This window comes from Megalopta genalis, chromosome 6 (genome assembly GCF_051020955.1).
Source record: "Megalopta genalis isolate 19385.01 chromosome 6, iyMegGena1_principal, whole genome shotgun sequence".
NCBI lineage: Eukaryota > Metazoa > Arthropoda > Insecta > Hymenoptera > Halictidae > Megalopta > Megalopta genalis.
The window spans coordinates 21049078-21076646 of record NC_135018.1 but is presented as its reverse complement, the minus strand read 5'-3'; the positions used below and the strand labels follow the sequence as shown (position 1 = coordinate 21076646).

The 27569-nt window shown below is 34.9% G+C and overlaps 3 protein-coding genes across 4 annotated transcripts in view; all 3 read left to right on the top strand.

Moving 5' to 3' along the window:
• LOC143259599 (uncharacterized) overlaps positions 1-307 on the top strand; it is a 61680-nt gene extending 61373 nt beyond the window's left edge. Inside the window, exon 8 of the mRNA XM_076522651.1 lies at positions 210-307. The gene's annotated coding sequence lies outside the window, so the exon portion shown is untranslated. The remainder of the gene's footprint in view (positions 1-209) is intronic.
• LOC143259671 (adenosine receptor A1) lies at positions 217-7012 on the top strand. Its single transcript, XM_076522932.1, has 3 exons — positions 217-472; positions 1088-1304; positions 6346-7012. The coding sequence occupies exons 1-3, from the start codon at positions 217-219 to the stop codon at positions 7010-7012; spliced, it is 1140 nt and encodes a 379-aa protein (XP_076379047.1).
• A 13077-nt stretch (positions 7013-20089) lies between these two features.
• On the top strand, positions 20090-25340 carry Not10 (CCR4-NOT transcription complex subunit 10). 2 transcript variants are annotated; one of them, XR_013033703.1, is made up of 12 exons: positions 20090-20903; positions 21001-21323; positions 21411-21517; positions 21585-21736; positions 21819-22018; positions 22086-22386; positions 22474-22815; positions 22905-23014; positions 23103-23181; positions 23254-23311; positions 24003-24300; positions 24759-25340. XR_013033703.1 is itself a non-coding variant. In XM_076522995.1 (11 exons), the coding sequence occupies exons 1-10, from the start codon at positions 20480-20482 to the stop codon at positions 23307-23309; spliced, it is 2094 nt and encodes a 697-aa protein (XP_076379110.1). In that variant the 5' UTR covers positions 20090-20479; the 3' UTR covers positions 23310-23311; positions 24003-24547. The 2 variants fall into 2 exon arrangements, 1 of the variants encoding a protein (XP_076379110.1); XM_076522995.1 differs by lacking the exon at positions 24759-25340 and having other exon boundaries at positions 24003-24547.
• The last annotated feature ends 2229 nt before the right edge of the window (positions 25341-27569 follow it).

Below are 27569 nucleotides of genomic sequence, written 5' to 3'. Positions count from 1 at the left end.
CTTAATTAGTAAACATTGTCGTTTCCTCGATCACTGTGATCATAATAATTATTTCCAAATCTTTCGTTGCGCATATATATCTAAAAACCGATAGCTACCTGTATTAATAAACATATCTCGCGGCAACGTGCAGCGATTGAACCGAGCATCAGCGAGTAGCATTCACGCAAGCTCTAGCGTAAAATTATGTAGCATTGTTTGCATTCCAGTTTCAGGATGAACGCGACGGTAACATACACGAGCGCGACGAGCACTTTAGCTGAAATTATGGGCCTCGAGTCGGATGTAAGAACGGATAAACCCGAAGATGAACTGGACAACGACGACCTTGATATCTCGCCGGTGACATTATCCTCAGCCTGGTCCAGAGTGGCAAGACTGCTTTTATTGTCTTCAATGGCCGTCGGCGGTAGCGTCGGCAACATCTTCATGATTTCCGCGGTAGTGGTCGAGGATCAGTTGAAGAAACGAGGTATGCCGGTTGTTATTCTATCCTTTAGCGAATCTATTGGTATCACTATCATATTCACTGTCAAACGACAGGAAATCACTTGGATCGCATCGCATCGTATCGTCTCATGGACTTTGCGTTCGCTGTTGCGTGTCCACTTGCATTCTATTGAATTTCAAACATTATTCAGTCAAATCATAAATAATTTCTGTTTTTGATTTAAACGAATCTATGGTTACAAAAACGAACGCCGCATGTCGCACGTTTTCACTTTGGAAATATTGTTGCTGAGATGTCTGATCATTAAAGCAGTGTTTTAAATTGTACATTTTGCGTCAATTTGTTTTCATAATTTTGTTTCTAATGAGTACGTTAATCCTATATTCTCGAACTCAATTAATACATAAACTGTAATCATAACGATAATCGTCTCCAGAACTCATCGGTAGACCGTGAACTTTTTCTGCAATATGTTCTGCATCGATTGTAAATCACAGAAGTTATATACGAATCTATTATTATTCATAAAGGATAATTATATTCTCCTAATGTGTCTAAAATTTTATATTCCGTCTAACAATTTTTATCATAAATGCATAATGGTGGTTCCTTGATGAATGAATTTTTGGCTTTCAGGAAACGCGTTTCTGGTGAACGTTGCGTTGGCAGATTTATTGGTAACGGGCCTTGTGATACCAGTGTCGGTTATCGTGATCCTGGCAGACCACGAGGAGTCATTGAGCACATGCCGATTCGAATGGACTCTCGAGGCTCTCTGCGCTTTAGTCACGGTGTTGACATTGGCAACGATCGCAATTGAAAATTACACTCGTCTTTGTCTACCACCGGAAAGGTAAGGATACACCAAATACCGGCGAATTCGAGATTTTGTCTTCTCTTGCTTCTCTCTCAGCTTTTCATAAAGCAAACCACCTTGCCAACGACCATATTACAAGCTGCTGATGCATAGAAGTTGAAAAAACCGAAGCTGATGCATAGAGCATGAAACTGCGACAAGTGTAATAATAATGACAAAATATCAGTAATTTTAATGAATCATAAAAACGAACGCGTTTTTCTATCAAATATTTCAAAGTTATGTTCTCAACCTTTGAGTGAATGATTTAGGCTATCACTGTGCTATTCACCTCCAAGCTAATAGTTATAATTTAATATCCGTGGATGTGCAGGCTACCTAAAATTTGAGATGCCTCCTTTATCATGTCACAGTGTTCCTAATTCTACAAAGCAGAGTTAATTTTCGTTTCTCAATTAGGTAAAGATCAAAGTTAAATAAATCGAGTTCTTGTTCTTTCAAAGTTTGTTGTGAAAATTCAAGGCAAGACTATTTTTAGTCAGAACCTGGCTTAATAATTTCTTTCGGAATAATATCTTCCTGTTCACCGGTCTCTCCGCTTTAAATTGCGCTTTTTAATTCGTGAACAGCAAAATTTGTGGGAAGTACAGACCGACAAAGGCCGTAGTAGCGGTGATTCAGGTAGACACATTGTTCGGTTGACTGCTCTTCTATGGTCGATTCGGCAACAGCGGTTGATAAAATATTTCAAATGGCAAATAAACTGCTTTATTCGAAATGTAGCACATCTCTGAAAATAAAATTATAATATATACTATATTAAAAATAATAAATTAAAAAAATTAATACATACTATATTAAATTATATAAAATATACTACACTTAAAAAATAGATAATATTTATCAAAGAAAAAATTTTTCAATAAAAAATAGCGGAAATGAATTGTACCGGAATCGGTTTCCTCGAAAATATTTCCATTTAGCATCGCTGGACAAAATTGCGTGCCGAACGTACGAGTACAATTCCGAATCTTTCCAGCTCGATTAATAACAGCTCGTTGTGCGTAATTCATGACATACCAAACAATTTTTCCCTCTTTTTGATCTCCACTGATGCGAAAGTGTCCGCGAAGCTGCGAAATTTTTGTCTCCGCATGTCAAAGGACGCAGAAATCTGAACAACGCGTCGATAACAAGCTTATTCAGAATAGTTCCTAATTTTCAACAAATTGAACAAAGCGGTAATCGCATTATAGTATTTATTAATCCGATTAGCTCATAATTCAATCACAGTTGATTTAGTTGATAACGAACGTTCCTTTAACTGACGATAGTGATATATTCCGATTTGCACCGTAAAGAGATAAATTAAACTTTTACCTATTTTGTAACACGAACCTTTGCTATTTTCGTATGCTTCGATGTTCCGCAGAATTTTGCCGTAGGTTCTAAAATTTTCTTTTGGACTATACAATTTTTATTTGGGTTCTGAGTATTGTACCCGAGATGCTCCATTCATGACTGCCACAATGTCGCAGGTCCTAGAATTTTTTCGTTCACTCTAAAATGTGTCTGCGGACCGTAGAATATCTTCTCGGTATTCTACCTAAGGTGTCCAGTGAATATGGGTACCCTGATTGGAATATCTTGGTCCTCAAAAGGACGGCCAGCTTTTCAGAGAAAATTGTTAGGTCAGAGAGGAGCGTCGCATCGATTGTTAGCAGGTTCGTTGCGCCACGCTGTTTGCTTCGGTGAACATTAACAGAGGCGATGTCGTGACTTCAAGCGTTATTGTTGCCCATGGCAATACGGAGAGATTACGGGATATCACGGCAAAGTTTAAGGGAACACGAAAAGGTGTACGCGTCTCTTACCGACGTTCCTACATTTATTTCTACATTAATTTCTATTACGTTAATTTACTATGTGTACCTCTTTCTCCGAAATCGTTCTAGATATCTCTTATTTTTGTCCGATGCGTTTTCGACTATTTTTAAACCACATTTACGCGATGAAGTGATTGATCATTTCTCAGAAAACGAAATACAACTACGACTAAATGATTCTATCTACATACATATTCTGAAACATTTCCCGGCAAATGTGTTAACATTGAAAGACAGAAAAATTTGAATATGTTCAAACAAAAGAGAGCAGAATTTCACACTCGTATTATGCACAATACATGTGAGAAAATATTTTGCTTCAAAATATGTCGTGAACGATTCTGTTTTCCAAATTTTAATGAATCCCGACAGAGAGAGTTCGCCTCTCTGCAAAATTGATTTTCTTATATAATTATTTTTCCTGCACCCTTTAAATCGCGCGCATAATTCCGCACTGAACATGTCGTATACACAAAATATTCATATCCTTACAAATGCGATTATTCTGTGCCAGAGTTATAGCGAACATGCAATTTCAGTAAATCATTATAATGTAGTCTGATAACGGTGATAATGCCGTTCGCGTTATACATAAAATCATAAAAATTAATGTCCGTAGCTTCGGGGTCTGAATTTATATCCCTAAATTATTGGGTATTATGTAGAAATTCTTTTTGCCGGACACCGCGGTGAGCAACAATCTTTGTAATTCGTCGTTTTGGAGCAGTAACGATCCGAATTCCCGGCGGTGAGTACTTCGCTTCATCAGCACCGAAAACAATGGTGCGTTTACGAACCAATTCAGAGTCGCCGGAGCTCATTAAATTCTGCATTGATGCGTTAACGAAGCGAACTAACTCGGTGATTGCAACTCTCGTAGATTGCACCGAGCGCTCGGTGTTTGTTGATTGATCGTCTGGTTATTCCTCGAACGTTAGAAATTTCGTTGGACAACAGTCGAACGATGCCGGTACAGCACTATATCCCGTGAGCGATCTTGAAGTTCGAGGGTGGAGCCAAGGGAAATTAGTGGGGCGAGCCAATGAAGCATGATGCGAAGACCCCGTGGGGGCATTTATAGGAGGCGCTAAACGGAATTAGTAAGAAATGTTAAAGAAAATTAGTAAGGGACGACGCTAAGGAGAATTATTGGAACTTGCGGGAGAAAGTATTAGCAGAGGAATTTACAGACATGTGGCCGGAGACATAAAACGTTCGCAGGAAGTTTAACCAATTACATTGCCATAACCATGATTTAAATGTCGCGGATAATCGTAAATAATCTCGGAAACATTTTTTCCAAAGAGAAGAATGTCCTTGGTCTTACGCCAATAACCTTTAGTGGTGGACGGTGCCAACCGTTTCCACTTTCTTGGTCGAACATGCGTGGTACATGATTTAATCCCCAGCATGACGAATCATGTTCGACCCAGGATTTAAAATGGTCCACAAGCTAGACGTTCTCGTAATTTTCTCACAAATTTTTGCTCACCGTACATAACAAACGATGTTCCTTGTAAAACGCGTGCTGTTAGTATTAATAAAAAATAATCCTTTTCCTCTACATTCCTATGTTGTAAATCTAAAATATTATGTGATTCCAGTGAAAGCCGCTGCTTTCTGTGTTCTTTGAGCATTTATTTCAATAACGGGAAGCTATGACTTTTTTTCTACGTTTCTGGCGAAATTTGGATCCCGCGATGAAAGAATGGTCTGTCTTTTGATCTGTTCCATTCAGCAAACCACTTTTCAACTTCTCCCTAATTACGGGAACGTGTACCTCCAAAAGCGTTTTGCAAGGATCAGAGCAAATGGTAATCGCGTCGGGTCAGGTTTAGAGAATACATACATTGAGCGCGAGTAAATCTCCCATTCGAGTTTCGTCAGTTTTTGTTTCACGGCTATTGAAACATGGCGATTTGATGCAATTGATTGCCGCTTTTCCATGAAAATATCATTTAAATGCTAAAAGTTATTGATAACGTTCGGCGATGATTATTTCATTCGATTCCAAGAACACATGATACACAAAGCACCTCCATATCCTACCAAATAGAGAGCGCTGGTTTATAATAACAAGTACCTGGAATTTGATGGCTGAATTTTAGTGGAAAATATTCAGATTTCGCGAAATGACGCGAGAGACATCTGTTACACCGCCCACAGCATACGTAATTAGCCATTTACTTGTAAACAGCGGGTTTCAATGCAGCCTCCTAATAAGCATGGTTATTATTATTGGCGTCGTTAAGATAAATATTTCGTCGTCAATCATATGAACAGTTTAAAATTATCATTTCCATTTTATATGATATTAGCAAACAATTCAAAGTCTGGCTAAATAATGGCGAGTTTCAAATTACTTTTTCTACAATTATTAAGATCATAGGGTGATTATAAGACTGCGTATCTTCGGGCATTTATGGCTTATGCAGATTTTGAAAGTGTAAGAAAACGCATAAATTAAGAGATCTAATAGCATTTTTATTTCCTTCTTATAATGAGTAATCTCTTAGTCAACGAAGGAAGCTTTTCAATTTCAATTTTTGTAAAGTCATCATATTTTCAAGGACAAATCTGAAACTGTCTTGTAAAACGTAATTATACTTTTCTCCCGTTTAACAAGGATTTTCAGCTTTATCTGGTTATGATACAGTTTCAGATTTGTCCTTGAAAATATGATGACTTTACAAAAATTGGAATTGAAAAGCTTCCTTTGTTGACTAAGAGATTACTCATTATAAGAAGGAAATAAAAATGCTATTAGATCTCTTAATTTATGTGTTTTCTTACACTCGAAGTCCAATGGAACGAAACCTATGTTATTAACTCTTAATTACATTACCTAATCTTACATTGCATATTAGATGTGCTTTCCTGCACACCTAACAATTCTAATATATACTATTTTCTCACCCATCAGAGACCAGATCATAATTAGACTGTGGATCTTTATGCAAAATAAAAATTCTTTTCATAAATTACAAGTGTTACGGAAATTTATTTCTTTTCCGAATAATTTTAATGAATTTACAGTAATACAATAATATTTTAATATTATTTGAATACTGTTGCTATTTTGCATTTGGCCTATCCTTTTTTGTCATAAATACATCAAATCCGCAATCTCGTCGAACAAATAAATGAAACGAATAAGAATACCATTAACACCAATCCTATTTCGTTCACAGATACGCCATCCTGACGCCGAGTCGCGTGACAACGGTGATCATAAGCGTCTGGCTGATATCGGTGATGACAGTGGTGCTCCAATCGACATTGAACGGTGGTCCGGATTTTTGTCGTCGTCGCTTCAACAGGATAGCGTTGGAGCAGGTAATCGGGGCGAGTCTGCTGCTAGGTGTGCCAACGTTAATGACCGTCTTCCTCTACATCAAGCTGGTGATCCGTGTGCGACACGCCACCAGAGGCTCGTACAAGCCGCCGGTCGCCTTCTCGTGGGACTACGAGCTGACCAAGGCGAATATGTACAGCAGCGCGATGTTCCTGATGTTTTGGCTGCCGTTCGGTGTGGCCATCTGCCTGAACTCGTTCTGGCCGATCAGCGCACGCTATCTCTACAATCTTGCCTGGTTCGCCCTGTCCAAATCCTGCTTCAACAACCTCGTCTATTGCGTGGCTGACAGACACTTTCGCAGCGCGTACGTCAAACTGTTCCATTACTGCTGCTGCAAGACTACCGTCAGCTTCTCGAGGAGGACTCGAGGCGATCCCGCCAGGAATGCTAGCGATGTCCGTCTCAGGGTTCATATCATCCACTCGTACACCAGCCCAGCATCCTGCAGGTCCACCAGGGAACTGGGCAGACTCAACGGCCGCGACGTCTACGAGCTCTAAACACGGGAGCGTCCTCCACGTCGCGAACGATCGCCGTCCAATTCATACTTCTTTTTCTTTGCTGCCTCTTTTGAAACGCTTCTAAGACTGACTTTCGCAGGTCACTTCTGCCAGAACCTCTCAATTAAACTTCCTGATTTTTGGGTAGCTACAGATCGAGGATCATGCCGATTTGAACTCATTGCGGTCAAAGTCACCTCATTTAACGAAACATATGGAGGGCTCAATTAGTATAAGTCCTATTCTTATGCGTAGTTCGAGAAAGTCTGTTGATAAAGCAATATTTTATTCGTATATCTTTTTATATACACTGGTATTTCGTTTAAATTATAATTGTAAGCTTCCAAAGACTTAATTAACTCAATTTTCTTGTTTATTTTTACCTTTTCTGGGCCCTACGTATAATGTACAGTTAAATAATATTTACGGGTTTCTCCGGTAATGCTTTATCGTGCGAGAATATAATAATTATGATTAACAGAGAACATACACCAACATACCCGATTTAATCAGACCGCAAAAGTTTGAAGATCTTAGGATATGAATAAACTGCGGATCCTTATGCAAAATAAAAGTTGTCTACCTCAATTGCAAGACACAACTTCAGTCAACATTAGTATAAGAGTATTCTAAAATCTGTTTTCCGATGTCTTCACTGTCTCGTATTCTGCCTACTCACTTTTGTTATCAAGCATAGAATCCGCAGTCTAATCATAGAGGCCAATATCCTGAATAACTCATCTTCTATACAAAATTGTTTTGCATTTCGTTGCGTTGTTCAAAGGTTCCAATTAGATTTTTCATAGCATATAGATGTACTATTAACTTTCACCTGATCAAGTTTTTTTGGATATTTTTTTACAGGGAAAGCTTCTTACGATACATTAAAGCCAAACATTTGTGCAAACGCTCGGATATGCATCTGCTTAGTTTTGTTTTGTATTCACTCACTTGAGAAGATTGAACTCGCAACTGCGATCCCCACTGCTGTCACTTCTTCTAAGAAATCGTGTTATTCGCTGTTCCTGTATGGAGACGAAAATGTCCTAACAGCTGACTAGACTAAAGTCAAGCGAACCCGTTCTCAAAGTTGTATTTAAAGCGAAAGGAAACATTTAGGAGATTGTGATCAATACCGAAGCAAACAATCGCCGTCCACTCGAAACTTTACCCTGCTCACGATCAACCTGCGTGTACTGTTTAGGCAATTTATCGACATTAACATCATTTGTATCGTTGACTATCTGTTAATGATAACAATTTCACAACACACTCCCTAATACTACTTTTTAAAATATCGACTGTCACGTCGGTCGTATATGCGTGAAACAATTGTTCACCAATTTTGAAAAGTTCATTTTTGCTACAATATAATTCTGTAAATCGGATTTTATTATAATTTCATAATCATTCGTCTGTTCGTAATTTTGACAATTAAAATAATTCTTTCCCATGTAGTACAAATATTGAAGTCAACGTTTAAAAGAAAATACTTCAAATTTTGAACGTCTCAATGTAAAAATATGTAACTTATGTTGCTCATGTTATATACAGTGACGAATATACATATAAATAGAGGGGATACAAATTGATTTTAATCAATAACAAAACAAAGAAGTAAAATATTCGCACATTTTTGTGTCTTTTCATTAAACATAGTTTCGTTAATAATTATACATACAAATAATTATATAAGTTACTACAAATAAAAAACTAAGGTTCGCATAAGGATGAAATTGACTTAAACAGTACATGAGGATTGAGAAAGTCCTTCCATTTTTTCTTGCCACATATTAATATATTCTTCCAACTTCATTCTTCCACGAGTCGACTGTTTTATATATTATATTATACAATGATACATAGAATTCCTTCGAATCGATTCAGACAAAAAAGAGAATATCGCTATACAACTCTTTAATTTTATAAGTGGAATTGCTGAATGATATTTCTATTTTCTTACAGAGTTTTTTCTAGTTTATTAAAACTCTATTTATCCTCTACTGCAGCAGGTTGATTCGCAACACTCATTAAAAAAAAAAAAAAAAATATGTCTCAATACTATATCGAAGCCTGTTCTATGGAAAAGCAGTTGAAGCTAAAGTTCTGAAGACTGAAAGAATACAAGCAACAAAAGATTAAAACCTGCACAGGTTCGTGAGTGCATTCGAACAGTCCATAACTGAAGTAAACCCACCTTTCATAACACAATGAATATTTGGAGAATAGTAATATATTATGTAGCAAGTAGGAATTGTAGATGTGACTGAAATCGTGACAAAAAACGTATATGTACTTGTTGTACCTAAACAAACATGAATTCCTGAGATGTAATTTTAGGAAGAGTTTGATCATTTTTCGACTAGTTTGGGGTACAAGAGTTATTAGGGCGAGATAATAACACTTATTTAGGTATGAAAAGTGAAGAACACGGAAAGTTGGTAACTGTAAGAAGATATATATGCATATCGTACAAACGATTTCGTTAATATCAATTTTTCAATTACTATATAAAATTATTCCTAATAGTTCTTTTTCGAAACATTCATTTTGATTTTGCAATTTGGAACACATTCCTTTTCTACACAATGATGACAATTATTATTTATAATAACTCTTTGATACAATGAGAAATTAAAAGTAACAGCGAACAGTTACGAGGTGAAAACGACAGAAATGAAAAAAAGATATGCAGAAATTGAAATGAAAATTTCATGAAAACAATTTTCATGAAATCCAAAAAAAAAAATGAGAAAGATAGGAATACGAAGTTTATATAACTGTCATTACTTAAATAAAAATACTCTACTGTATTTTCGAACTTGCGTATTCCTGCAAAACAAGGAATTTATTGTGACGGCGACGAGAAAAAGGAAAGAAATTTGAACACTTTCATCGTCTCACTACACGATGAGCTTTCAAAGAACAAAAAAAAGGGAAATACATTTGTTGTAAATACATGATAGCAATTCGTATACATATAGATGATTGGTCTCGTAATTCTATTTATTAATTAACAGTTATCGCAGCAACGTATCTCCTGACTGTGTGTATAAATATATTGTATGTTATAGATCTCTCGTGATGAATTGATCCAAACGAGACGAGTCTAGGACCGTGTGGCATATGAAAGACAACTGTTCAGAAGAGTCACTATGCCAGCATTTGTTCGAAACAATAAATAATATACGGTCTCTTTGATTCAATTCATTTCAGGGCAGCTATACATGCCTTCTGTCCATCTGTGATCACACTTTTAGGTATGATTGTTCGGTAATGCGGTATAATATACATTGCAGCCTTAAATTTTGCACAATTTTAGTAATTATATCATTTTGATTACCCTTTAAGGCGATTCATCGCCGAATCGATTAGTTTTGTACTTGGAGTCTTTTTGTAGTTAAGTTATTTTTTATGCTAGTCTCCACAATGAAAACAAATATTTAAAGGAAGGAAGACTCTCTCCCTCTCTCTCTCTCTCTCTCTCTCTCTCTCTGGTGAACATAGTGATTTTCTTATTAAAAACTTTTAAGACATAAACTATAAGTCAGATTTTTTAAATAAGAATGTTTTCAATATTTTTATACTACAGTAATGACTTTTCAAGTGAATAATGAAGTATAAAATCGTAATTCTTTTAGTTTAAAATAAAAAACAGAAATTTGAAAATTGAATACCTATGATAATTAGAAGGAATTAAAATAAAAGAATAGAAAATTGCTGCTTTTGAAGTTTTGTATTTTTTAAACAATTTTGAAAACAAACGAAATGATCTCTGTTTCTACACACTATACCACATGTTAGAACTGAAAGAAATATGTACAAAAATGATCGATTTAGCGTAAAATGGCTCTTTAACAGACCTCAATTTACTGTATAATTGATGAACATTTTTGAAAGCTATTTGAACTGAAAAGTTCGACTGTTAATATTATAGTAACTGAAAGAGCAATTCTTTCTAAAATCTAAAGTGTACTATACAAAATTAATAACGATTTGCAGGAGATAATGAACTGCATATAATACATTGTCGACTATAAACAAATTGGCGTTAGATTCTAATCATTTCACAGGATTGTACATGATGCTACAATGATCACGAACACACATTTGAACTTCATAATTCTTTTCGATCCCGTGTTGCAACTATTCTTGTAAAGCATTTAAGAAACTTGGTACTAGAGAACAAAACAATAATACCAATAACAAATTATCAGTTATTTTGCTACGTTGTATAAGAATTGCAACGTCACAGAAACAGTGACCTAAACGTAAAAATCAGTGTTCTATATAAATCTAATGACAATTATAATTCTCAAGTTCACATGCTGTATTCATTTCATACTTTAAAAGCTCGATATGTATACTAAAGGAAATAATCTACAGAATATATTAAAAACCAGAGGAAACAAATATGCAGAATTTGGTTTTGACGTTACGTTTTCATGATGTTGCAATTCTAATGTGACAGCAGTACATTTCCCAACTGGTCTCGTGCAAAATTTAAGACTGACGTCGAAACGACGAAAACCTCTTGCTAAAAGTTGCAGCAAAACGGTTCACTCTAACATGAGTACAAAAATCTCGGGCTATAACTGGACGTTGGGATTCCACGGAAATCGTGAACAAGGGAGCTGGGGGAGTTGAGTGATAAGAAATGCCGATAACGATAATGCTTGAGAAATGGGACCAGGAAAAGTTTGTCGTAACCATTTTTCCCAGATACTTTTTTATTATACAGTTTTACTTCTTCTGCGAGTGTCGCAACTTTCAAGCCGGCCTGTCATTCGGTTTTGCCGTTCTTCAGGAGAGATTGTTTATAGAAAAACAAAGTACACTGCGCGAGTGGTCCGAAATCATGCCAATACGATGGAAGATCGTCGCTGATCCCTGAGATCTTTCACTGTACATTTTTCCCGTTGCAGATCAAAATTGTGGAGCGGTTGCGAATTGTCACCGATCTCCTAGAATGTGTTGTGGATTTTTAATGAAGTTATTAAAGAAATTAATATGTAGCAAACTATAAACGAATATATGTCTGAATAATCAAATTTTAATGGTATACTTGTCCAGAGTTAAGAAATATGAAACTCTTACGTGTGACTGTAGTCAATGTTTATACATATATGGTAAATGTTTATGAATGAGGAAGGCATCAACGAGGAAGGCAAACAATCTCTTGGATCAGCCACTTGAAAATTCATCATACAATGTCTGAAACAGTCAATGGCAAACAAATTAGCGAAAACAGGAAAGTTTTATAATTTCTTCCAATAAAAGTAGACTCTGTAATCTCCCATCGCGTGGTTACCATTTTGGACCACTCCGGAAACCAAGGATTTGTGTAATTCTTTCCTTCGATCGCAGGACGCGCGGCGGTCGTGAAAGTTCTGTTTTATCGAGGAGAAGAAATTATTCTAGTCGTCTAACTGTCTAACATACTTTTAAATGTGCGTGTATACGTAGAATATCGTACATAAAACAAATAATTCTACAGAGTTGTGGAAGTAGTGAAAAACATGTAACAAGTGATACTGCGTGCAAAAACACATAAAATGAAGTAGTTTCAGTACTGAAAAAACAGAATTTCTCACAATTTTAAGTACTCGATATAAAAACTGTGAGCAGAGTAGAGTGAAATCACTAAAATATGGATTACACCGAGCTTCTTTCTTTGCTCATTTACAGTAGAATAATAATTGAAATAATTGAGATAAGACATATTAATGAAAGGTACATTTCTTTTATAAGAAAAAAATATCCACCATTTTGTGGAACAGCCAATTAGGATAATAACAAAATAGCTTCATCTACTCTCAAACATCTCACTATAGCTCCAACATCATCCATGAAGAACGAAAAAGAGAACAATATTGATTTGCCATCGTAGAAAAATCAGGCTTGTGTAAATTTGTGGCATTACTATCGTCACATTCTACGTACACTGTTTGTATAACAAAATATTGCTATAACTGAGCATTTACTGAAGATACTTTGAACGATATAATTATTAAAACCACAGATCATTTCAATGATTTCTCGTTAATCTTAAACGTACCCGTTATATTTTGAGAAATCCATTACGAATACTCATATATTTATCTCGTTCATTATGTAATATAAGAATATAAGAATAATATAAGAATTGAAAAAAATACAATAGTACAATATTGTATATTGTATACCGTGGATTATATATATATATATATGTATAGTGTTTCATAAAGTGAAACGATTGAATCGTACACAACTTGTATTCCGCCTATAAGTGTGCACACTAATTCACGCTGACGATGATTGTTATAGCGATAGCAACACGTAACGTCACGTCATTATATCGAGCAAATTATGTATTCTGAGTGTTTGAATCTCTGTGCTTAGGCAACAGGCACCTTTACTCTGTTTCGGAGAGACGACGAGAAAGATGACAAAGAAAGATTCTGCAACTGTCATCATTCTTTGTTACAATGGTGTTTGGCCGAAACATCCAGCCAATGAATTTTAAGAAAGGCTTTAACGAAAAGGCAGACTGTTGTCGATCGTGTCCAAAAATAATGAGTATAGCAACATAGTATGAGGCAGACATCGGAGAGCGTATTTATTGACAGACACTGTACACGTGATCATATCGCTTGTCGCAAAAAATTCTATGCATATCCTTTGTATTCTACGTTCGGATGTAGTTCGTCTATGTATAATCGCATTCACGATTTGTGCTGTGTCTGTCTAAAGAAAAAGCAATTATTATTACCGCGCGTTATTTGGTATAATAATAATAATAATTTATTGAGACAAGATTTATTAATCGCAATTTATATTACTAATCTTCTGGCGGATGAACACTTATTAAACGGAATTAAAGATACAGTCACAATTAGACTGTAGTTTTTACGTATTTATAACAAAATCGAGAAGATTTATTTTAAAACAGCGAAAACTTTTCTTCTTGAAATCAAAAAATATTGAATTTCTTTATCTGTTCATAGTAAAGTGATCATTTTTTATATACCTACCTATTTTTCAGTTTATCAATCAAGTATAGTATACACTACAAATTCGTAATTTTTCACATGTTAGTCATGTTAATCGTGTTCGTATTTTCGTACTCAATTTGATGCACTCCTACATTGCATCCAAGGGAAAGATAAAAGCCTCGATCTCATTGTATGTACAAGGCAAACGGTAATTAACAATGTTAATATAGAACTAAGTACTTCACAAAAAAAAAACGTTTACACGAGTATCTTTCGCGTCGAGTAAATAGATGCTTGCTATTTAATTAGCAGACGCAAGTTGGATTTTATTTATAGTGTTTTAATAGAAACAAGTTAATATATCAACTGTTCCACTAAATAATTTATTTTTTTCATTTTGGTGCTAACACAATTAAGTTTAACAAGAAACCATGGACTTTCTATTCCTATAAAATTGTTAAAATATGTTTAAAATCGAAAAGGACGTATATGTGCATTATCAATATTTCGTTCGATTCATTGAAACATTAATCACGATAAAAATCGTTCTAATTTTCACTTTAGCTTCAGCATTGAGAAGCTAACGCATAAAAATTGCTCTGGTAACTAGCGAATAATGAAATTGTATCGAATCCAGTAAGCAATGTACAGTTTTACCGAGTGAAGTTGAATGAGAGGGAGGAGATAGATCGTTGTTATTAGTCACCATTAGTTTCCAACACCTCTCCCTATATTTTCTCCCATCATTTCTCCTTAGTTTCATTCGCTAGTTCTCTCTTGGCGCGCAGACCAAATCCTTCTGGCTCCTCCTATAAACTTCAAGTTCTCCCGGTAAACCTATAGCACAATAAATAAGCGCAACAGAGTTTGTATGGACCGATTATCCTGTCGTCTGAACCGTTCCCGAAAATCGGCAACGAACAGATTGCTACTATGATTGTATGGTGCTAACGATGTGCGGAACCAATTATACTATTTCGCGTAGCTTAGTCGTTAAACGACCACAGAATCTAGTGTTAGCCGTAGCGTAAAGTGTATATAGTTGTTGTAAATAACCAAACTGCGGATCTTCCTGCGAATTATGCCTATTTCAAGCAGCCAAAATTTTCAAAAAAATATTGTATATTTCCCTCGTAAATGGTGACAAATTCTACGTTACGGATTCCATCGAAGTTCCGCAGTCTTTGGGTCAGGTTAACATTTCTAATGGCTTTCGCTCGTCATGTTTGTTGCAACGAAAGCCTTCTACGTATTTTATATTATGAGAATATTCATATCGATATTTATCGTTCCCATGTTATAAGTACTTGTACTTTTAAGTACGTACCTATAAAAGGCTGAAATTGAAATTAATTTTTCAAACATTCTCGGTAATTATTAAGCGAAGCAATTGTTGTAGTCCAAGTACATACTTTCATTGTTACAACTCTACCAAACGAAGCTGAGGTCTGATATGAATTTGTTATTATTTTTTAAAGGAGTCGGCGTTTTGATTTAGAATCTAGAATCTAAATTATTCTTATCATTCCTACCTAACTCCTTCCATAAATTTTTATCTTGCTTTTCCGGCAGTTTGAATTGATTAATTTCAGTTAATCTACATTTAATTAGTTTTAATGTTTCAGCTAGGACAATGTCATTTATGCCTAAAGCAATTAAAAAGCTTGATTCAGTCATTGAAAGATTGTTAACATTTGCGCATAAACAATTTCATTTTAACTTACAGGGACTAACTCAATATTTTATGGTACTTCTTATGAACATGCGAATAATGTTCTTTCATTTATTAGTCTTGTTATTCAGACTATCGGTTCATTTTTTTAAATTCTATTGCAAACTGCGCAATAACTAGACTGTGAATTTTATGCATTTATGCCAAAAGTGCGTAGATAAAACATAAAGCATTGGGAACATCATGAAAAGTTAAGATTGACATTATAGAGCAATTTCAATGTGAAATTGTTAAAAGAAGAAGCTTATGACTATTCAGCTTTTGCTTCTTGAAATGAATGCTGAATATTTTCGTTTTTCGTAATAATCCGCTGTTTAGAGATAACAGTGTCGTGCTGAATATATGTATTTTTGGTACCGTCTACGGCGTCTAGTTGTTGAATCCTTACCAAGAATTCGACTTTCATTGATCTACAGAACGAAAACATCGACATCCGCCTAAAGCCATAGTAATTGTTTGAAACTAACGAGACTAATGTTGGTAACTAAATATCAATGCACACCAAATACAAGTAGTGAACTGTGTAAAGTCACTCGTAACTCGTAATTGAAACAAAAGTCATTTTGTGTCATAGAATTCTCCGATGAATCGACATAGAAAACTGTATTGTTCTAACATTCTTCTAACGACTTTCATGTTTTTACTTGATTGCAGAATTTTTTTTTTTAATTTACGCTATCGTCACTATAAGATTTTGTAATAGACTCGATGATAACAAATGTATAAGGATCTAAATAATTAATGCCTGAATAACTTTATAGAGTCGCTATTTTAGACACTCGACTCGAATTTTCATGACACAATTTACAAAAATCGAATATCGCAGGATGCACTGGTAGTCAAGACGAAAATAAAATTAACGTTTTTTAATGTCTTTAATTTCTTCCTGTGAAATTCTTATACTAAGTCGCGGCACATGAAACACTCTGAGGACCATGAACTCACAATAAAGTTTCTCGTTCCCTTTGTAGTGATTGAAACTTTTTCATATTATTTCATTATAAAATAATAAAGCGACAAAAAAAGAACTAAAAAATAATGAAATCGATGTTGTGTTGCTGAGTGTCCACTACGTTCGATGAAGAGTAAACAATTATGTAACTGTCGATTAAAGGAATTCCGAATTAGATCAATCACAGTTTATAGAGTAGCGAAAGTCCATTCACGTATCGTATATATTAGTCGTTAGGGGTAGATATGTTAGCGACACAATAAAGTCTAAATTAATATGGGACATTCTCATTTATAGCACATCGATGTGTGTACGTATCCCATGAACATGTATTTATTTTGTATTGGATATATTATATTTCGCGTTGATGCTTTTTTTTGCAAACGTTGTCGTTGACTACGTCACCTTTCGGACACTACTATAAAAATGAAAACAACGCTTCGTTTCGTGGGTGTATTGTATTTTGTCATGGATTCTGTAAATGTAGATTTTATAATGTTGTAATAAAAAGATTTCTTTCTATACGACCACATTTTCCATTACTATGGCAAACACACCATATTTTAACCCTTAGCGGACGAGAGGCGACTCTCGGTCGCCACGGCGTTTCGCGCGGCAGGACGAATGGCGAGTGAGAGGCGACAATCGGTGTTTATGTTAGATTTCGTTATCTCCAACATTATCCAACCTACTGCTTTATGTGAAAGTCCCTGAAGTGGTGGCGCAAATTATTTTTCCGGGGACTGGAAATTTGTTTAATCAATTCGTACATTCTCTACAAACATGTAAAAAGACAGAGAAACGAACAGCTAGTTACACATTTGAACTTTCGCAAAATTTTTATCAACAAATTGAGAGGAGATTTTTGTCAACCACGAGATAGATCTTCAAGTTCGACATCCAACTCTAACGAAATTCGTCTAAACCGGAAACTGCATGTAACTGTTACTGGCACAAAGAAAGATTGTAAAGTTTGTTCCAGTCGAAACAAACCAGGGGGAAGACATGAGACGACCTGTTTCTGTGATACATGTCCAGATAAACCAAGAATGTATCTTGGTCAATGTTTTATAAACTATCACGCCAAACGAAACTACAAATCATAATTTTTGTAAAATTATATTCATAAAATTGTAAATATAGATAAACTAACGAAACATAACGTTTTTGTAAGATAATTTATATGTAAGATCATTTTATTGTACCATATAAGACACTCGACATATTTACAAAAATCGCCTCGTCCTGCTACCTGACTCGGCCGAAAAAGTTGTCGTCCGCTAAGGATTAAATGTATATGTACATTCATTGGTATCAATCCAAAATCTTTTATGAGCTCTTCTGTCTCAGGTTTGGGAGGTCCTAAGTGGGGTTGGAAAAATAACTTCCGCATAGAGTGGAATGAATAGATGCACAGCGGCGTGGCTCGCGTCTACCGGGTGAACATTATAATTCCGAACTACGATCAGACAAAGACCTTACGTCGCGTTACAAACCAAGGTTCGGTGCGAGCCCGCCTACGATGCTTCCTTCAACACATCTGGCAGCCAAATTTTCCTCGGCTAACACCGTCATGCTAACGGTTGCCTTTGGCTCGGGTCGAGTCCGGCTATCTCAGGTATACGTACATACCTGAGAGCCGTCCTTGCCCAAACAAGGGTTTTTCCGCCAGCGCTTGTTCGTCTTTGTCGAACAGGACATTCTGCACGGACAAAATGTATCCCTTGAATAGACAGGCACGGAAAAGTTACTTATAATGCTCCGGCAGACGTACAGTAGTCCACAAAAATATTTGTACACCTTCTGAAACGCAATAACTTTTTCAAAACTGAACTAAATGACTTGAATTTTGTTTTAGATAATAGAGGGACTAGTCTACTAGACGATGGCTAAAAAGCATTTTTTTTTAATTTTGCCATTACATAGTTGGAATTAAAAGAAAAAATTAAAAACCTTCATTTTTGACTTTTTCATCTGAGGCTATAACGAAAATTTTAAAAATGCTTTTGATTGAAATCGGTTAAACTAGAGTCGAACTGCAGGCGTTGAAGGATTTTAAAAACTGCAGATTTCTTACAGTTTTTGGTCAAAATCGTGATGAAACTATGATTTTTGCGATCCTTAATTTGTTGTAACTCATAACAATGTGAACCAATTTCGATAAAATTTTCAACATGCATATAAGTTACCGAGATCTATGAAAGACATTTCTTAAATTTTTGTTATAGGTTCAGATAAAAAAGTTAAAAACGAGAGATTTTTATTTTTTTTTGTCATTCCAAGTACATAATAGCAAAATTAAAAGAGAAAGCATTTCAGACATTGTCTAATAGACTAGTCCCTCTATCATCTAAAAAGAATTCAAATTATTTAATTCAGTTTTAAAATAGCTATTGCATTTTAAAAGGTGTACGAATACTTTTGTGAGACACTGTATGCTCCACGCGTTCGGCCTCAAAATCCACCGGAAGAAGGAATACAAATATTTACTCTTCATGCGGTACTGACCTTGCAGTGCTTCATAAGAATTTTATATTAAATAGGAGGACACTATCTTTGAAACTCCTCAACACAGCAATTCAAATAAGAATCGCGACTACTTCATGCTTAAAGATAACTTTAATTTCTGTTCAAAATTAACTATAGCAACGCTATAGCAATGTGCAATGGCGGATGTGCCTATCTGCGCTGATCGTTGGGGCGGCAAAGCCAACTAAATACTACTACTATTACAACTACTATACTACTGCAGTGAGTACAATGACCAATTAACAATACATATACACAATAATTTATATAATAATATACATGATAATATATACAATAATTTTTGTCTTACATCCGTAGTATTAACCTGAAAATAAAGAATCTGAAAATCCTAGTTAAAAAGGGTGTGTGTGTGTGTGTGTGTGTGTGTGTGTGTGTGTGTGTGTGTGTGTGTGTGTGTGTGTGTTATTAATTTCAAATTATTCCATGAATCTGTTTCGATGAATGTAAACAAATTTAAATACTCGAGAAGAAAAAGTAATGGCAATTGAGAATTCAAACCAGAAACGTGAATTATGAAAAATACACCCTAACTAGCTCCTTTTTATTTCTGGCTTTTTAATATTTATAGCAATTCTGTTTGTTAGAAATATGGTTAAGCACCCTCTTGGTTTAATTTGTTGGTAAAAATAACTGACAGAATCAGAAATGTGGAGTAATGTTGTTGTAACGAATGTTTCGAAAAATAATTGCAGCACTTTTAAAAGCTAGCAATGCTGTAAATTAGCCACCTCAGATATACACTTTCCTCCGTTGCAGTCAGACGTAGTTCACTAGCTGACCGTTCCATTTGGGTAGAGTTCGCTATTGTACCACAGCATTTTCTACAGCGTCGATATTTCAGTCTCTGAGACAAAAAGAGCATAGCGTGCTATGCTGCAGGGAGCCTAAGTTTGTGAGTGGTGTGGTACAAAGTGGAACATATGTAGCCTCCTGGCACGAAGTCGGTGACTTGACTTGACTATAATCAGCTGTACCGATCAGCATTGAAAAAATCAAGTAAAGTCTAAAAGTCTCGTTTAAGATTTATCAAACTGTTTGATTTATTTGAAATGCACATTAATATATTTGTAATGAAACTATCTGTACAATGTTACATATTTAGTTTTAAAAGATTTTAATTGTCAACAACAAATCATTTAATGCAAGTTTAACCTAAACAACTGTCAGTTGTATAAATTTATGAAAGTATTCAGACAAACATTACAACAAATTTGTAAGATTTGATGACGTTTATTATGAGAAACATTATTTATTAATTAATGAACATGAGTGACACAAATGAAACACAAAATGAGGATAACTGTCCAGGAAGTCTAATGGAGCTAGCTCAGAATTTTGAATTAGCACAGAATGCACTTTCTGAATTTCAGAAAGGAGCATACACCAGTTGTTTGTCATATTTAAATAAATTGGAAACCCTCAGACCAAAAGATTTAAAAATAATGCATAATAAAGTTGTCGTAGAATGTTATAAAAATGACTTAAAGAAAACAGAGCTATTAAGGAAAAGTTTGAACGCTATTTGTGGACAAATATCAATGACTGATTCAACTGAAACTACAATAGATGACATTCAGAAGTGTGTTATGAGATATAATCAAGCTGTTTTATTGTATCATACAAAGCAATACAGTGCAGCATTACAAATTATGAATAGATTATTTGCTTTTATAGAACCTATGGGTACGTACAAAATAATTATATATTTAAGTGGAATTATTTTCTTAGTGAATAGATCATTGCATTGAATTTAATCTGTGCGTATTACATTTTCTTTTAGAAGAATCACTGGCTCATAAAGTCTGCCTACTTTTAATAGAGTTACATATAGTAACTGATCAACCAGATGCTGCATTGTCTTTGATAACTTACATAGAAAGTCAACTGATATCTATAGATAATTCTAAACTTGCATCTGTTGACAAAGAAGGAATCATGAAATCTGTGACGGAACAGAAGGAACAAAAGAAAGAAACTGATACAGCGATGGATGCATTTAAGATAAAATTATTAAAATGTAAAGCTAGAATATATCTTATGATGCATCAGCTGAAATTGTGTAAAAGAGAATGGAAGACATTTGTTTCCCTGGGCACACCTGTAGTAAGATAATGAGAAATATTCCATAATCATTTTCATCTTTCTTAATCAATACGTCTTTTTCGTTCTAAAAATCTATCTCATTTTCAGAATATATCAACAGTATTCTTAAAAGCAAATCTTGAATACTTAAGGGGGAATTATAAAAAAGCTATTAAATTATTGAACTCTGTAACATCAGAAAATATGGATTTTAAGTATGTTGAATAATATTAATATTAATATTAAAAACTAATAGTACTAATAAATAATTATTTCTTTCAGAACAACTGGCGAGTCTTCTGCTGTTCTATATTACAACAATATGGCCTGTATACATTTTGCAATGGGTAAACCAAATTTAGCATGTTTCTATTTAAGAAAGGCTTTACGCGAAAACAAATCTGCATTAGAAAGTGTACAATCAAAAGATAGTGGTAATTATAATGTTACCTTTTATATTTAATCATCAATTTGGATACTGAGAATAATTTATACAAGAAAAGCATTTTCATTTAGATCCCTTATCTTCCCAACCATTGTATACACTTGGTGGAAACAGACACTATCAGTTGATGTATAGTTTAGGCGTATCGTTGTTACATGCAAATCAAGCGTTGGCTGCTTTTGATTGTTTTATGGAAGCTGCTCAGAAGCTTCATAACAACCCTAAACTGTGGTTAAGAGTTGCAGAGTGTTGTATTTATTGTCATAAACCGGTAAGGGCATAATATCATGTTGAATTTGTATATTTTTAGAAATATAATACTTTTATTCTACTTTCAGACAAATGAAGTTGATTTTAATATTCCAAAACGGAGGAAGGATTTAGTGCAGAAAGTTGTAGGTTCTGGGATTCACAGAAAAATTATTTTAGCATCATCTCTTTCTAAAGATACAAAATATCACTCTGAAAGTTTTCCATCTGCAATGCCACAACTAACCTTAGAATTTGCATCTCTTTGTCTAAAGAATGCATTGTTTTTATTACCGAGTATCAACGAGCTCAATGAACTCAACGTTCCAATTACAACAATTACCAATTCACAATCGGTACCTCTATCGTTAACAGCGGGTACTAGTTTAGGTATTATAACATTTTATATATAATGACAAACATGTCGACTTAATTTATTGCAATTGTTCAGTCAATAAGTTTTGAAAAATTGTTCAGGTGCTCAACATTCAGCTCCAGTATCACAAGTATCGACTGTGGAAGCACTAAATTTAAAAGTAAATGTTCTAGCAGCAAATGCTTATGTGTGCTTATGTTTAGGCGATTACGTTGTCGCTCTTGAACATGCTAAGTCTTTACTAAGTATCAATAAATTGCCAGGAGCATACAAGATGCTAGGAAATCTTTATGCTGCTGAAAGTTTGATATTTATGGACAAAATTAGCGAAGCAATTGAATACCTTAAACCAGAGAATATTCAAGATTTATCTACTTTTGTACCTATACCTGACACACAAGATAAAGATAGAGGTGATGAGGTTGTTGCAAAACCTCTAAAGAGTAAGAACAAGTTTCCATTTACTTTATTCTTTTTATAAATATAATTATCGCTATTTATATGCAAACTGATGATTAATTATATTTTGTAGCATGGTATCCGACAACTGTTCCCACCGGCATTGCTGTACTTAGATACAATTTAGCTGTAGCTTATGCGATTCGTGGTGAACTTGATAAATCTGGAGAAACCTTAAAAGAAGTAATTAACAACACTAAATAATTCAATATTTCAAATTGTTATTTTTTACGGCTATCGTTCTTACTAAGTATCCTGTAAATCTTTTCAGGTTTGGATGTCTAAAGGTCCAGAGTGCGATGTTCCTATACATGTTATAATGTTAGCTTTATATATAGAGTTACAATTAGGTAATGTTAATAATATTGCACATTGAAAATGACATCAAAGAGAACTATTATCATTTGTCTATTGTGTTACAGGTCATGCGGATATTTCAAGATCAATAATAAAACAACATTGTCCGCAGTATCGTTGACGGTAAATTGCTTTTGTAAATTTTGTTTTCATAAATATGAATCAATTGTACACAGTTACGTATTCGAGTATGTATGTACGTATTATATAAAAACGTGAGTTATCATGGAAATATAAATTGAATTCGTTAATAACTACTATTAACATTTCTATATTTTGTAAAGTTTTATAAATATAATTCTTATATTTCTAGAACCATGTGTATTTTGAAGTTGTAATTTTAATAGTGTTCTCTCGTACGAGATCACACTGCATTCATTTAAAAGATCAAATTAATTGATTATGCGTGAATAAATGATTTTGCATGTATATAATGCATGTAAAGTTGAAGTGAATGCTTGAGGGTAATATAGTACTTTATAGATTTTGAATTTGTTTACAAAATATGAATCTTTGAATTCTTTTCAAATTTTGTTTATGTTTACCAAAACATGTAAACTAGTTTTCAGATACAGTTGAATCTTTTTATATTTTAATGTAGAATCTAGGAGGTTGAGTTATATTGTATTACCTTTTCTTCCTTTGATTAAAATGGATGATATCTTTGTTATTCTTGAAGCGATTTCAATCGGAATAAGTAAATAAGACAGAGATGAGATATTAGGTCTATTCATTTAAATTTACAATGAAGAATGAGCATTATTTGCAACGCAGTTCTATAAAGAAAATCATTTTGTTTCGATTCCGACTCTAGTGATGTAAACACGCGTGTTAACTCGTCGGCAATGATTTCGCCAATTGTTACTGGAAGCGAACTTACTGCATGGTGTTGGAGGCCTCTGGCCTGTAATATGGTCATGGCCGTCTAGGCGAATCACCCCAGGGCCTTATTCTGGACCTTACTCTGCCTGACTCACACATTTCCAGTGGTTCTCCACTGTTAGTTATTCCACGTGTGACAACGTTTCCTCTATTTAATATGTACGATCGGTAACAAGACATAATCGTTTCCTGAAAGCACGAGTGCACACGAGTTCTCGATACGTAATCAGGTACATAATATTATGCTATTTAAACGAGCGAATCTGTCTAATTATTTCAAATTATTATACATATTAAAAATTAGCAGGCGCTTAATGTTACTCCTCTATTTATATATAAATACAAATATAACAACTTTTAATTCTAGGTATACTTGAAATATTGCATGTAATATAATTTCACTTCGTGTATTAGGTTGTCTCACAAGTTCCTGTGCTATATGAACGTACATAAATAATACAATTATGTATTTGCAAATGTTTTATTCATTCCCATACCATTTGTTTGCTTAAAATTATTATTCATATTATGCATATTGGTCAAAAACGAAATAAATTTTTGTGACAACCTAATAAATAGTTCAGTTGTTAAGAATTGAGATTAAACAGATTCGTTTCAGTTATTAATGATCCTGCACGATCGCAGCTATAAAAAGAGAACTCTAGTAGATTTTATGAAATTGTTTTAGTATATCAAACAGGTGATCGCATCAAAAGATGCACGACCTTAAGATACCACCACGATCCGTTGCTTACGAGTAATTATAATAGGCTGAACAATGAGGGAAGAGAAAAAAAGATTCGATTATATTGAAGATTTATCCGGAGACATGAATGCTTCTCCGGTTGAGGAGGAAGGACAGCGGAAGGCCGTCCATTACAAACTCAACAGAAGAAAATTAAAACGCCACACTTCCTTGGATTCGAGGTTCATTAAAGTAGTATAATTGCGATCGACGATGCGCAATTAAATATGGCTAGTTTACCCTATTTTCGTTGAGCAATTAGACACTTGTGTCGACAATAAACTCGTAATTACTGTCGCAATCCATTAAAAAGAGGGAATTTTTTTTCTTAATAAAAGATGCACTATAAACAAAATAGTGACTATTCCAATCTAAATATTTGATTTTATTTAAAAAATTCCTCGAACTGTTAGAGATTTAAAAAAATATTAATATACAACGTTATTTCAATATATAAAATATTAAATATACAACGTTATTATCTTGCCAGTAGACAGTTAACAGACAATAAAAATTTAAGATAAATCGGTACAATCTCTTTTTATTAATCTCAATCAGTATATTATTTTCAATGTACGAAAATGATTTCTATTCAACCTTTATTATGTGCAATTATCGCAGAAAATTGAGTTCAACTGCGAATTTAGCTCGAAGTAATTTCGACTATTTTTCTGATTGGCGGTGACTAGAAAATCGTGCAAACCGCGGAGTTCGATTCTGCCAAATAAAAAGCGAAAGTGAATGAAATGTACTCGGCGGTCGTCCGGTTTCCGTGTTACAGACACAAGGTAGCACTTTGAGCAGCGCGTACCGCTGGAAATCTGAACTGATCACTCGTGTCCATGGAGCCAAAGCGGACTTGATAAATTTAAAATAAAATTGATCCAACCATTTGGCGCGCTGCCCTGACCCAGTTCGAGTTCTGCTCCTGTCTCCAGCGAGCAGAACAAGACGATGCCGCCGCTCGGAGCACAGACAGAATCGCCTCGGGGAATCGCCGATTCGCCCTCACGATCATCGAATGACTGTGTCCGGACACCCTGACCGTATCCCGTTCGTCTTTCCCAGCGTCCGGAATTCAATGGTTTCAATTACGATCGAACAGTCGAACTTCTGTTCACCGACCGGCACTAAATGCTAAACTCAATTATCAGCTCTAACGAGCCGGCGCTCATAGATTCCGAGAATGCTATCGTGTTTCGATTAGGTGTCGACATCAATAAATATCGACAGAGGTCGGACAGTGAATGACACACGATGGTGAAGAGCGAGGCCGTCTGAACGGCGAGTTTCCTTCGAGAATTCAAATTAAGAACCGACGGTGAGAACGGGGCTCGCCGGATTGTTATTTAAGCGCACCGAGATTAACAAGGACGCGAATCAGAGAGATAATATGTTGCATTGCATCTAACAGTTTTCCTAGAGGTCCTTAGGAGATCGATTAGAAATCCATTAGAAATGTTTGAAAATTTCTCTCGCATTGAATTAAATCACCTTGCTCTTCGAGAGGGAGTTAAATCAATTTTCTTTTCCTTTTTCACAACGGTAGCACCTACGAAAACTGTGTCCTTAAAGTTTCTCAGTTGAAAAGTCAAAGTAGTAACTATAGTAGATACAATATTCGCTTCGGGCGATGGAACGTTTGACGAATGACCCAAGGTGACCGTGTATATCTCGCTGCGATCGGAATAACCGATATTGATTTTGTTTCATTATTTTTGAAAGTTATTCAATATGTGCGGTAAATCTGGTGTATTGCCTAATTTCGTTCAGCTTCATGCGATACAGGCGCGAAGAATTCCAGACCGACCTTATGACGTAAAATTAATTATGATACGGTTAAACCCCCGGCGAACGAAGCATTTTTTTACCATTTCTATTGCACCATGGATATATTGTTACAAATATTACTCCAGTACAGTGGGTCTTTGCATCCTACTTATTTTCCTATATAGCTTTTTAGAAGGTTCTCTTTTGAAATACCGCCCCGGGGAAGTTGAATACTTGACGCGTGTACGTACCGCGCTAAATACAGTCGTTCATAGAGCGGATTTGAATGACACTGAATTTAGAACATTATATTTATCATTGCCGAACGTTACGTATATAATAGCATCACGTATTAAATAGGTGGCAACTTTTTACCGGTATTGTATCATCCACTTCGGAAGGTACCGAATAGCTGCTTACGCAGTCTATGAAGCCATACACACAACTAAGAGGGTTATGCGACGATCCGTCAAACACTTTTACGTAAATATTAATCCAATTGTATTTCCGTTTTTCCATCGATTCCCTTAATTTTTCGATTTTTTCGCAATCGCGTCGCTCGCGTTCGAGATTCTCAAAAAACGGCACTTTACCATCGAGAATACCATGGTAAAGATCGTTATTTCTTTCGAATCATGTTTCTTCACGTTTACAATGAATAAATAGACGTGTCTTTGCAAACAAATTGGCACCGGTAAATTTTTAAGGGAGACATTTTCTTCATTCATTAAAAAAGATATGGTACGAACATTATCGATCTTCGTTAATGTATTTGTATTTTAGTATAAACTCATCGCTGCCTCGTAGGTAAAATAATGGCAACTCCGAATTCATTGATACGTTTTATATACATAATTCTGGTATTCAGTCGTACAGCAATTTTCATTTAAGTAATTCAAGCTTCCTTCTACAATTTGAAGCAGTCTGAAATAGGTCTTACAGATCAAACGTAAGCTACCGGGGCAGACAGATGGTCTCCGAAAT